We start from the raw sequence: 12,782 nt of genomic DNA, 5'->3' as shown, positions 1-12,782 counted from the left end.
TATCATGAATTGAAACGCAACTTGAATCGCCTTTGGAATTGTCTTTGTTATTAGTCCATCCACAAGTCAATCATATGCATCACTAGAATTTTATGTCATGATAATGCATAGACTTTTCTTGTTATAAACACTCACCAAACTAATGCTCCTGGCTATCATCAATCTTAAACAACTTCCTACTTAGCAATAATGAGCATTTTAATCTTTCTTTTACTGTTAATTGTATCTGTTCTTGCTCAAAATAAAACAGAGTTTACATACAATGGATTCCAAGGATCCATTAATAAACTTCACCTTGATGGAATTGCAAATATCCTCCCAAATGGCCTTCTTCAAATGACGGATTGTTCAATCGACAAAACTTCTTATGCTTGTTATTTACACCCTATATCATTCAAACCAAATCAACTTTCATTCTCGACCACTTTTGTTTTCGCTATGATTCCTAGGATACATAATAATCCTAGTCATGGCCTCGTCTTTGTTATCAGTCCATCCACAAATTTCCAACATGCTTTCCCAGCAGCGTACTTAGGACTCCTCAATCCTACCACAAATGGCAATGATTCTAATCACATATTTGCAATTGAGTTAGACAACGTCCAAAATATTGATGTTGAAGATATAAATGGAAACCATGTTGGGATTGATGTAAACAGTCTAAAATCTAAGTATGCTGCTAATATTGTTTACTATTCTGATAAGGAAAGAATGAACGAAACCCTGCTTATAAATAGTGGTAAGCCTATCTAAATTTGGATAGACTATGATGAGGTAGAGATGTTAGTGAATGTAACATTAGCTCCGTTTAGCTATCCAAAGCCGAGCAAGTGTTTATTCTCTAAGCCTATCAATCTTTCTACTATACTCTTGGACTACATGTATGTCGGTTTCACTGCTTCTAGTGGCGTTGTGTCGAATAGCCTTTACGTACTTGGATGGAGCTGGAACCAAAATGGGAAAGTGCAAGATTTGGACCCTTTAAAGCTTCCGCCTCTTCCAAAAATCGAACATCAAAAGAAAAGCGTAAACAAATTGGTTTTCATCATCCTTATAATAATTGTACTATATTTTTTATTGATTATTTCATCTGTTTTGTTTTTACGAATTAAGAAGTACGAAGAGTTACTTGAACCATGGGAAAAGGAGTTTTCCCCACAAAGAGTCTCATATAAGGAACTTTATGTAGCTACGAAGGCTTTTGGAAACTCTGAACTTCTTGGAGTTGGTGGTTTTGGTAAGGTTTACAAGGGTGTATTGCCTTCTATGTTAGAATTCTTTGGATGAACAGAAGAGAACGAATGCGGAGAAAACATAAAGCATCAACCACCCAAATACAGAGAAGAATTTCTCTTATTATTTCATCATCAGAAAACGCAGAGCTCTACATGTATATATAGAAGGAATTAATACAAGCCTATTAATCAAACAAAAGAGAACTCAGCAAGCAAGACCGGAAACCGTTATGACTGATTTCTAATCTCAAGCTTATCAGAATGTCCAACACCCCCCCCCCCCCCCCCCCCCCCCCCTCAAGGTAGGCAGGGTTGTAAACATGCCTAACTTGTGAAGAAGAGTATGAAATTGAGCAGAGGGAAAAGCTTTGGTGAGAACATCTGCTAACTGATTGTGAGTAGGTAAATAAGTCAGTTGTAAGAGTCCTTCTAAGACCTTTTCCCTTGTGAAGTGGCAATCGAGTTCTATGTGCTTGGTTCTTTCATGGAAGACTGGATTTTTGGCGATGAACAGAGCACTTTGATTGTCACAATGTAAGGTGACAGGTTTTAGTTTGTCAACACCCAACTCTTCAAGCAGTCGAACAATCCATGTTACTTCAGCTGCAGCACTACTCATGGCTCTGTATTCTGCTTCTGCTGAAGACCTTGAAATGGTACTCTGCTTCTTACTTTCCCAGCTAATTGGGGAGTTGCCTAGTAAAAGAATATACCCAGTAATGGAGCGTCTGGTATCAACACATGCTCCCCAGTCACTGTCACTAAAAGCTTGAAGAAGAAGTGTGTCACTTGCTTTTAGAAGAATACCCTGGCTGCTGGTATTGTGGACATATTGCAGAACATGCTGTAGAGCAGAGTAATGAGAGATCTTTGGTGCTTGTAAGAATTGGCTTAGTGTTTGCACGGAATAAGCCAAATATGGCCTGGTATTTGTTAAAAAATTGAGCTTGCCAACTAAACTTCTATAAAGAGTTGGATTATCAAAATTAGGACCTTCAGTAGCACTTAACTTGAGATGCAGTGGTAAAGGAGTGATTATTCTTTTTGTAGTGGTGAGGTTTGCCTCTGTGAGAATCTCCTTTGTAAATTTGTGCTGTGTTAAAGAGATACCTTCAGGTGTGTAACCAACTTCAAACCCAAGAAAGTAATGAAGTAAGCCCAGATCTTTGATACCAAAAACATGATGTAGGTGATGCTTGAGATTGCGGATACCAAGCTGATCAGTGCCAGTAAGAACTATATCATCTACATACACTGCTGCAATGATGACCCCAGATGCTGTCTTTCGAATGAACAAGGAGTGATCATTTCGTGATTGATTGAACCCTTGATGTGTAAGCTCATGAGTAAGCTTGGCAAACCATTGTCTGCTGGCTTGTTTCAGACCATAGAGGGACTTCCTTAGTTTACAGACTTGATCTGGTAAATGAGGATGACCTGGGGGTAGTCTCATGTATACTTCCTCGTGCAAATCCCCATGGAGAAATGCATTATTCACATCTAGCTGATATAAGCTCCAACCCTTGCTGGCAGCAATAGCCAAAATACACCTAACTGTTGACATTTTGACGACGGGAGAGAAGGTTTCTGAATAGTCTATGCCATATTTCTGTGTGTATCCTATAGCTACCAAGCGAGCTTTGAGTCTCTCCAAGGTACCATCAGCATGGAGTTTCGTTTTATAGACCCATTTACATGCAATTGGTTTCTTTCTAGTTGGTAAAGAAACAACATCCCAGGTGTGATTCTTTGCTAATGCTTGTAATTCCTTTGTCATTGCTGCCACCCACCGAGGATCCTTTGCTGCTTCTTTATAGCAGGTAGGTTGTTTTGGGATGCCCAAGTGAGCAAGAAGAACGGAGTGAGATGGTGTGTAAAAGGCGAATTGACACCAATGGGTACTGGTGTTAGCTGAGTGGCCAGAAAGAGAGTAAATAAAATCATCAAAGTGTTGTGGAATTTGAGTTTGTCTCTGGGATCTTCTGAGGGCAGGAGCATCAGGTGCAGAAAAAGAAGTAGGGTGGGAAATGTCTGAGAGATCTATAAGGTTGGAATCAGAGGAAATATTTGAAGTAGAAGAGGAGTCTGTGAAGTCAGAAGCAGAGGAAGGAGAAAAGTTGTTTGTAGACTGAGTGTTATGTGTTAGTTGGTTGATGTTTGTGAAAATATCAGGGATGTCATGATCAAAGAAACTTGAATTAGTAGTAGTGGAAGGGAGAAAAATTTGAAAGAGAGAGGTGGAAGGAGTTGAGGGAGATTGAGAGAAATGAAATGGGAAATGTTTTTCGTGAAAGGAGACATCTCTTGTAATATGAACTTTGAAAGTGTTGAGATTTAAGACTTTATAAGCTTTCTGATTTGGTGGATACCCAATGAAAGCACATGAAGCAGCCCTAGGATCAAATTTGGACCTGTTTTGTTTCAAAGTAGAGACATAACAAAGACAACCAAAAACTCGCAAATGATGCAAACTAGGTGATTTTCCATATAATTTTTCATAGGGACTAATGTTGTTTATGGATTTTAATGGGGTTCTATTTATGAGATGAGTAGCAGTAAGAGCACATTCATTCCAATAAGAAATAGGAAGTTTGGATTGAAAGAATAAAGCCCGAGCAGTTTCAAGGAGATGCCTGTGCTTTCTTTCAACAATTCCATTTTGTTGAGGAGTATCAACACAGGTTTTTTGTAAAACATTTCCTTGTGTGAAGTAGTATTGTAAAATTTCACCCTCCGTGAGTTCTTTAGCATTATCGCATCTTACAGTTTTAATGTTCAATTGAAATTGTGTAGAAGAATAGGCAACAAAATTTTTCATAATGGAAACAGCATCAGATTTGTATTTCAAGAAATGAACCCAAGTATGTCGTGAGTAATCATCTACAATAGTAAGAAAAAAATTACATTTGGTATAGGTAGGAACTCTATAAGGTCCCCAAATATCAACATGAATAAGCTCAAAAGGTTTAGTTGTTTTTATTGTACTATGGGAAAAAGAAGATCTAGTTTCCCGTGCTATAGGACATATTTGACAGATACATTCTATAGAAGGACAAGTAACAATATTCTTGGTAGCTGTTTGTAGTTGAGGAAAAGGCAAGTGACCTAAGCGGAGATGCCATATTTTATCAAGATCTGCATTGGGGAGGTGAACAGCATGACAAGAGATACTGGGAACTGGAGTGTGTAACTGAGTGGTTGGAAACTGGAATTCATGTTTTGTGCAGTAGAGGCCTTGATGTAGATTACCAAGAACTTGAGGAAGGGTCAAGTGAGAGCCCTGGACCATACAAGAAGAAGCAGAGAAAGTGATGTCACATTTGAGGTCAAGACACAATTTATGTATGGAGATAAGATTATAGTGAAAATCAGGAACATGGAAAACATTTCTCAAAGTGATATTCCCTGGTAAAAGAACAGAACCTATATGTTTAATTGCAACTTGTCTACCATCAGGTATAGTAATAGTATGAGCATGGGATTGTAATGGGGTATAAGTAGAAAAGAGACTTAAATCGTGGCAAATGTGGTCTGTGGCACCACTATCCAGAATCCAAATAGGATTTCTGCAGCTTATCATACAGAACTTATAGCTATAGAAGAGGGCCGGAGAAGTACCTGCTTGTATTATTGGTGTTTCGGTATTATTGTTTTTAGAATTCTGATTCTTAGATAAAAGACTCATGAGTTGATTGTATTGATCAAGATTGATAGGTGGAGGAATATCAGAGGTGCCTGCTTGAGAGTGCATATCAAATTCATCAATATTATGACAAAGATTGGCAGATTTTTTATCCCTATTCCATGTGTTGGGGTATCCATGTAGCTTGTAGCACCGTTCAATGCTATGGCCTGATATTTTGCAGTGATCACAAAACCATATAGAACTCCTCTTGGTCCCAATCATTTTATTTGCAGTAGTATTTGAATTGGTATTGTAGTTGTTGGTGGGGTAAGTGTGTTTGCCATATTTATGAGGATCAGTAAAACGTCTTCTGTCAACTGCAAAAGCCATAGATTCAAGTTGTGTGGCTGTTGTAGCCTTAGTTACAGCCTTTTGATTTTCTTCTTGTAAGCACATTCTATACACTTGATTCAGAGGAGGTAGAGGTTGTATCATTAGAACATTACTTCGAACTTGTTTGAAATCATCAGTTAACTTCATCAAGAACAACATAACTCTCCTTGCCTGCTGGGATCTTAGATTGTTCTTGTTAGAAGTGCAATTGCAAGTATTACAGGAACATACAGATAAAGGATCATGCATATCAATTTCATCCCAAATGCTTTTGATTTTGGTGTAGAAATCAGCAACTGATTCATCAGGTTCTTGTTTAACATCCAACAAACTTTTCCTTAAAGAATATAATTGTGAGGCTATAGCTTGGCCATATCTTTCTTCCAAATCATTCCATATTTCAGCAGCAGTTTTACAGTAATATACACTCTTTGCAATTGTTTTTACCAATGAACAATGTAACCAATTCTTGACCATGTCATTACATCTATGCCAGGCAGCGTAGTTGATATGATTTAAAGGAGGTTCAGGAAGGGAGCCATCAATGAAACAAAGTTTATTTTTAGGGGATAAGGAAAGCATAATAGATCTTTTCCAATCAATGAATCCTGTGCCATTGAAGAGCTCAGGAACAAGTTTGATAATAGTAGTATCTGAAGGATGAATGTAGAAATGGCTTCCATAAATGGTGCAAGGATCTTGATTGTGTTGAGTATTATTGTTGTTATTTGGTGAATTTTGTGTTGGTTCAGACATTTCGACAAACACTTGGTCGACAGAGAAAGAAGAAGAACAAGAACGGAAGAAAAAACTAATTGAATCAGTGAAACAAAACGCAAGAAACAGAAAAGAGTAAAGAACACATGCAAATGTGATATCAATAATGAAGGGCGATCAAGAAGCAAAAGAAACAAAGAGGCAGAAGAATCAGAAAAAAAAAAAGAAAAAAGGAAGATCAGAATTGAAAACATTTAATGGCGTCTGATACCATGTTAGAATTCTTTGGGAACAGAAGAGAACGAATGCGGAGAAAACAGAAAGCATCAACCACCCAAATACAGAGAAGAATTTCTCTTATTATTTCATCATCAGAAAACGCAGAGCTCTACATGTATATATAGAAGGAATTAATACAAGCCTATTAATCAAACAAAAGAGAACTCAGCAACCAAGACCGGAAACCGTTATAACTGATTTCTAATCTCAAGCTTATCAGAATGTCCAACATTCTACAAGTACTTTAATTTCTGTAAAAAGAGTTTCTCATGATTCAAAACAAGGGATGAAAGAGTTTATCACGGAGATTTCAAGTATGAGAAGGCTAAGCCATCGAAACTTGGTACAACTCCTCGGCTATTGTAGAAGAAAAGGAGAGCTTCTTTTGGTGTATGAGTATATGCCTAATGGGAGCCTTGACAACTTCCTCTTTAGCAAAGACGACAAAACGAATCTAAGTTGGTTCTTAAGATTTAAGATCATAAAGGGGGTGGCATCTGCACTTCTGTACCTACACGAGGAATGGGAACAGGTCGTTCTCCATCGAGATGTGAAGGCAAGCAACGCCCTATTAGATGCTGAGATGAATGCAAGGCTTGGTGATTTTGGGCTTGTTAGACTTTATGATCATAATAATGATCCTCGTACCACCCTTGTAGTGGGAACCATTGGATATATTGCACCGGAGGTAAGCAGAACGCAGAAACCTACGACCAGTACTGATGTTTTTTCTTTCGGAATGTTCTTACTTGAGGTGGGTTGTGGAAGGAGGCCTATCGGAAAACAGTATGAAAATGAAGCAGAGGAATTTTTCTTGAGTGATTGGGTTTATGATTGTTGGAAGAATGGCGAGATTCTTAGGGCAAGCGATCCAAAGATGGGAGGAGATTATCAAGAAAAGGAAATGGAGCTTGTGTTGAAGTTGGGAATTGTGTGTTTGCATCCAAAAACAGAAGAAAGGCCAACAATGAGGCAGGTAGTGCAGATGCTAGATGAGTGTGCAACTTTACCTGATATTCCTTGTGAATATGATGTTGAAAGTGGTTATTTCTTTGGTGAGTGTTGGAGAAGAGCCAGTTCATTATCAACATCATCTGGAATTGTTGGTTGTAATCTCATGGCTAGTACAAATTCAGTCCTCCAACATCGCCGCTCATAAGTCAAAGATTTTTGGTAAAATTAGATTAACACCCTATTTTCTATTTGTAAAAACTAATAAAATTCACACTACAAACTACTCTTATTGACACCATTTAGTATTAAGAACCAAACGAGCCCTAAGTATTTTCTTTTAATGTGACCACTTAGGTTGATACATTGGAAGAATATTAACCTATTTGAGGTATTTAATTGAACTAATCAAACTATACCTCTTCATTGAGTAGAATTTAGGCATCCATTGGCATATTGCGAATTGAATTTAATTCTAAAAATTATAATAATCCCACTTTATCGGTATTCTGAAAGACAAGTCAGAGCAAAATTGGTGTACTTAAAATCCGACTCCAAGTTGAAGCTAAAAAAACTTTGACTTTTATTCGGTGCAAAGTTAGAGTGCGCAAAATCTTAGTCCAACCTGTACCATCGAGCATACTAACTAACCTTTAAAAGTAACAATATGCTTACAAACTCATAAGAATGTGTTTGGAAACAAGTAATTAATTTCAAATTGTCGATTTCAATAATGAAAGTATAAAGGAAAAATTTGAGAATGACAAGGTTTAAGAAGTCATTCTCAAATACTAAACTTTACCTACTTTTAAAATAATAGTGGAACCAACTCAAATCCAACATTGAATTTCATCTATTTATCAAATATTAAATTTTAGTCAATTCTGAATTTCCTAATGAAATTAACGTTTCCAAACATAGCACAAATAGAGCACAAATGAAGTTCATCAAAGTAGCACATTGGGCACTTAATTGAAAAGGTATTGTTAGTGCCAAACTTGATGTAGGCCCTAGGAAAAATAATAATATGGACCCTTCCTATCGAAGATTAATTATGATCTTTAATAAGTACTTAAATAAATAATTCAGATAAATTCCTTATATCGAATAAATAAATAATTCTCTCTCAAACATGGTTTATATCTAAAAATGTCTACCGTAGACGCACGGATTACACTGAAATTAAACCCCTATGTATGTTAGATCCTAATGGCAGCACTCCTTGTCTACCCAAGAACGGCCCCAGATAGTGTTGAATTTAATGTAGAAATTCGGAAATTCCTTAAACCAAACAAAAATATTGAAATATGCAAGACCTTTTAACCAGAGTCCAGAAAGCGAGATATTTCAAACATTTTTCTTGCAAGTTGTAACAACTCACAAAACTATTCCACCAAAAATTCAAGACTTTTCAACGCATGAAATTGAAGGCAACCAAAACAAAACAAGTTTTTAATGCGATGTAGCCTTCACAAAAAGGAACTTCCCCTTAAAGCCAGGAGTCATGATTGAGTCAGTCTTCAGTACAATGCATATTTATTTTGTTAGTCTTGATCAATTTAAATATATCTTCAAGCTTCATTATTTGTTATTTAAATTTTTGGTTGAGTTAATTTATTGACATACTATTTGTACTCAATGTGATAAAAAAGTTATAATTTCAAATTTTACTTACTATCCTTTCAAGTGGAATATTTAATGTCATGTATGCATATACTCAAAACCTTTACTACATAGTCACAATGTGGTGATGCCATTGTGACTATATCATAAAGATTTCTGAGTTTACTACGATTGAAATATAGGTTGCATTAACTCTGAAATTAGTTTTGCAACAATGACCACTATGGTGATTAAAATAGTTGATTGTAAACTTACATATAAAGTTTGATGGGTAGTTCTCCTAATAATATGTGATTTTGAGAAAGAGTGAACCTCATCAAGTGTGTATCTAAATCTATACTCATTACCATAGCTTTGTGGGTCTGAGCCCACGGATGCCCCGTGAGTGTGTCCACATGAGTGGGCCCATGGAATAATTATGTGACGAATTGTCAACCTAACTAACTCCAACCATCAAGTTGAGACAACAAGTTCCTTAAAACTTTAAGCACTTCCAATCCAATATCTCTAAAAATAACTATTCCTGAATCCTAAATAACTACACCAGTATTTTCATGTAACAATCATGAACCTTGTTTTCCTTATTTTATTAATTGTGCCTGCTTTAGCTCACAATGAAGCAGAGTTCATATACAATGGTTTCCAAGGATCCATGAATAAACTTCACCTTTATGGAATGGCAAAAATACTCCCAAATGGTCTTCTTCAAATGACCAATGGTTCAGTCTCCAAAACTTCCTATGCTTTCTACCCACACCCTATAACCTTCAAACCAAAACATCTTTCATTCTCCACCACTTTTGTTTTTGCTATGGTTCCACAGGTCCCACTTCATTCGGGTCATGGACTCGTCTTTGTTATCAGTCCATCCACAAATTTCCAACATGCTTTCCCAGCAGCGTACTTAGGACTCCTCAGTCCTACCACAAATGGCAATGATTCTAATCACATATTTGCAATCGAGTTAGACACCGTTCAAAATGTTGATGTAGGAGATATAAATGGAAACCATGTTGGGATCGATGTAAACAGTGTCAAATCTATGTATGCTGCTCCTGCAGCTTACTATTCTGATAAAGACAATGTGAACAAAACCCTGCTGCTAAATAGTGGCAAGCGTATGCAAATTTGGATCGATTATGATCATAACGAGCTGTTAGTCAAGGTAGCATTAGCTCCTTTTCACCATTCAAAACCAAGCAACTTTCTATTGTCTAAGCCCATCGATCTTTCTCCCATACTCTTGGGTTCTATGTATATCGGTTTCACTTCTGCTGATGGCGCAGTATCTAATGACCATTATATACTAGGATGGAGTTGGAATCAAAGTGGGAGAGCACAAGATTTTGATCTTTCTAAGCTTCCATCTCTTCCAAAAATTAAACATCAAAAGCTAGACTCAGATAAGTTAGCTTTTATCATTCTGTTTATAGTATTTGTACTATTGTTTTTAATGATTAGTTCAGCAGTTTTCTATTTTCGGACAAAGAAGTATAAAGAGTTATATGAAGCTTGGGAAAAGCAATTTGCTCAGCAAAGATTTTCATACAAAGAACTTTATGTAGCCACAAAAGGTTTTAGGGACTCCGAAGTTCTTGGAATGGGTGGCTTCGGTAAGGTTTACAAGGGTGTATTGCCCTCTTCAAAGGCTGAAGTTGCAGTGAAACAAGTCTCCCATGATTCAAAGCAAGGGGTGAAGGAATTTGTGGCAGAAATTTCTACTATGAGAAGGCTAAGCCATAGGAACTTGGTACCACTCCTGGGCTATTGTAGAAGAAAAGGACAGCTTCTTTTGATCTACGAGTATATGCCTAATGGGAGCCTAGACAAGTTCCTCTTTAGCAAAGACGAAAAAACAAATCTAAGTTGGTTCTTAAGATTTAAGATCATAAAGGGGGTGGCATCTGCACTTCTGTACCTACACGAGGAATGGGAACAGGTCGTTCTCCATCGAGATGTGAAGGCAAGCAACGTCCTATTAGATGCTGAGATGAATGCAAGGCTTGGTGATTTTGGGCTTGCTAGACTTTATGATCATAATAATGATCCTCGTACCACCCGTGTAGTGGGAACCGTTGGATATATTGCACCGGAGGTAAGCAGAACGCAGAAACCTACAACCAGTACTGATGTTTTTTCTTTCGGAATGTTCTTACTTGAGGTGGGTTGTGGAAGGAGGCCTATTGGAAAACAGTATGAAAATGAAGCAGAGGAATTTTTCTTGAGTGATTGGGTTTATGATTGTTGGAAGAATGGCGAGATTCTTAGGGCAAGCGATCCAAATATGGGAGGAGATTATCAAGAAAAGGAAATGGAGCTTGTGTTGAAGTTGGGAATTGTGTGTTTGCATCCAAAAACAGAAGAAAGGCCAACAATGAGGCAGGTAGTGCAGATGCTAGATGAGTGTGCAACTTTACCTGATATTCCTTGTGAATATGATGTTGAAAGTGGTTATTTCTTTGGTGAAAGTGGGAGAGGAATTACTTCGTTATCATCATCGACTGTAACTGTTGGTTTTAGTCTGACGTCCAGCACAAATTCAGTCCTCCAATATGGCCGTTGAATCTTTCCTTTCTTCAATATGTTGTTAATAATAAGGACAATATGAAATTTCTATCATTTCTAGGTTGCGTATATTCAACCCTTCTAAAGTCCGCCTAGGTGGAGGTCACTTGGAATTAGCGTAATGATATGTTGTCGTAACTTGTTGTTAGTACAAACTGATTGTAATAATCCAGTGCGTAACTCAGAACGCAATGTAAGAGTATTGTATTATTACAAAAGGCGTTTTAGTGCTGCAGAAGATCATTTCCCTTTATGCAGTTTTTGTGTACTCTGAAGTCTAAACAAAACAATGTCTTGGGTGTATGATATCACGCTCTCACGGGCTTTCTTACCAGCATGGCCGATTCCATGGGTATCCCGGATACCCGACCGCCTAGGGCCCCAGAAATAAGGGGCCTTAAATATTGAACAGTGCTACTCAGGCTCGGTTTTGTGCAATAATTTTTAAGTAATTTGTTTGTAAACCTTTTTTCTATAATATTACAATACATTTTATCTTAATTATTTTTCTTAAAATGAAAAAAGCTTTATCTTTTAATACAATAAAAGGCACCATTTTAAAAGACATTGCAAAAATAAATAGACCTATAAAATCTTTGGTCAGCTTACCAAAAAGACATTATCTGAGTTATAGATCCATAGTTTCATCAGTCACATCTGCAGCAAGAATCACTCAATTTGTATAATATGCACTAGAAAATCGCTTATTTTATTTGATGTCAAAGAAACATAATTAGATTGTGCTCCGTATAATGATGAAACTTCTTAGAAAAAGTATTGGGTTTTTTAGCGTGACTTTGAGTGCATCAATGGTGTATGATATGGATTGATGGTGTGTGGATGTGCATATGTGTGTGTATGATAATGTGGGAGTCATTATGGACTTTCTAATGAGCCACTCGACCCACACTGTGGCATGCTCGACCACATCAGTGAGCATTCTGATCTGCTGCTTGACTGGAATTCAAGCCGCTCGACCAAGGCTATTTTGCTCGACCGGTCAAGCGAGAATCCAGAATGCACTCTGTTTTCTTGCGTGATAAGTTTTACGGGAATGTTTTAATGTGGGCCCTTGCCCAATCATTTGTATACAGTTTCTACTATAAATAGGAGTCTCATACACTCACTCCAATGTGGATTATAAATAGGAGTCTCACACACTCATCAAATCCATGTTCGAATTGCAAGCAAACAACTTACGTCTTCCCCCAACATAATGAACTTTGCCACTATTTTCTCGAATACAATCATTCCAAAAACATACTATAGTCACGCGAAATGATGCCATTTTCTACATTAATACAAAGAAAATCAACATCAACATCAACATCAACTCATGCCCATACAAGTACATTATATTCATTTGATTATAATCTTTTTTGGTGTAAAAATTA

The 12,782-nt window shown here is 37.1% G+C and overlaps 2 protein-coding genes and 1 pseudogene across 2 annotated transcripts; all 3 read left to right on the top strand.

The window, feature by feature from the left end:
* Positions 1-1,514, top strand: LOC130814088 (L-type lectin-domain containing receptor kinase I.8-like; annotated as a pseudogene).
* Positions 1,515-6,463: 4,949 nt separating this feature from the next.
* LOC130814089 (L-type lectin-domain containing receptor kinase IV.1-like) lies at positions 6,464-8,693 on the top strand. The gene has a single exon (XM_057680091.1). It carries the CDS (start codon positions 6,536-6,538, stop codon positions 7,406-7,408), a length of 873 nt encoding a protein of 290 aa, XP_057536074.1. The 5' UTR covers positions 6,464-6,535; the 3' UTR covers positions 7,409-8,693.
* A 599-nt stretch (positions 8,694-9,292) lies between these two features.
* LOC130814085 (L-type lectin-domain containing receptor kinase IV.1-like) lies at positions 9,293-11,722 on the top strand. The gene has a single exon (XM_057680085.1). The coding sequence runs from the start codon at positions 9,389-9,391 to the stop codon at positions 11,384-11,386; it is 1,998 nt and encodes a 665-aa protein (XP_057536068.1). The 5' UTR covers positions 9,293-9,388; the 3' UTR covers positions 11,387-11,722.
* Positions 11,723-12,782: the final 1,060 nt, after the last annotated feature.

Source organism: Amaranthus tricolor, chromosome 5 (genome assembly GCF_026212465.1).
Source record: "Amaranthus tricolor cultivar Red isolate AtriRed21 chromosome 5, ASM2621246v1, whole genome shotgun sequence".
Taxonomy (NCBI): domain Eukaryota; kingdom Viridiplantae; phylum Streptophyta; class Magnoliopsida; order Caryophyllales; family Amaranthaceae; genus Amaranthus; species Amaranthus tricolor.
The sequence above is the reverse complement of the archived record's forward strand: the minus strand, read 5'-3'. Positions and strand labels throughout refer to the sequence as shown.

What these genes read in the sequence shown, in the direction of transcription:
- LOC130814089 (XM_057680091.1), top strand. Translation starts at nt 6,536, where the DNA reads ATGAAAGAGTTTATCACGGAGATTTCAAGTATGAGAAGGCTAAGCCAT.
- LOC130814085 (XM_057680085.1), top strand. Translation starts at nt 9,389, where the DNA reads ATGAACCTTGTTTTCCTTATTTTATTAATTGTGCCTGCTTTAGCTCAC.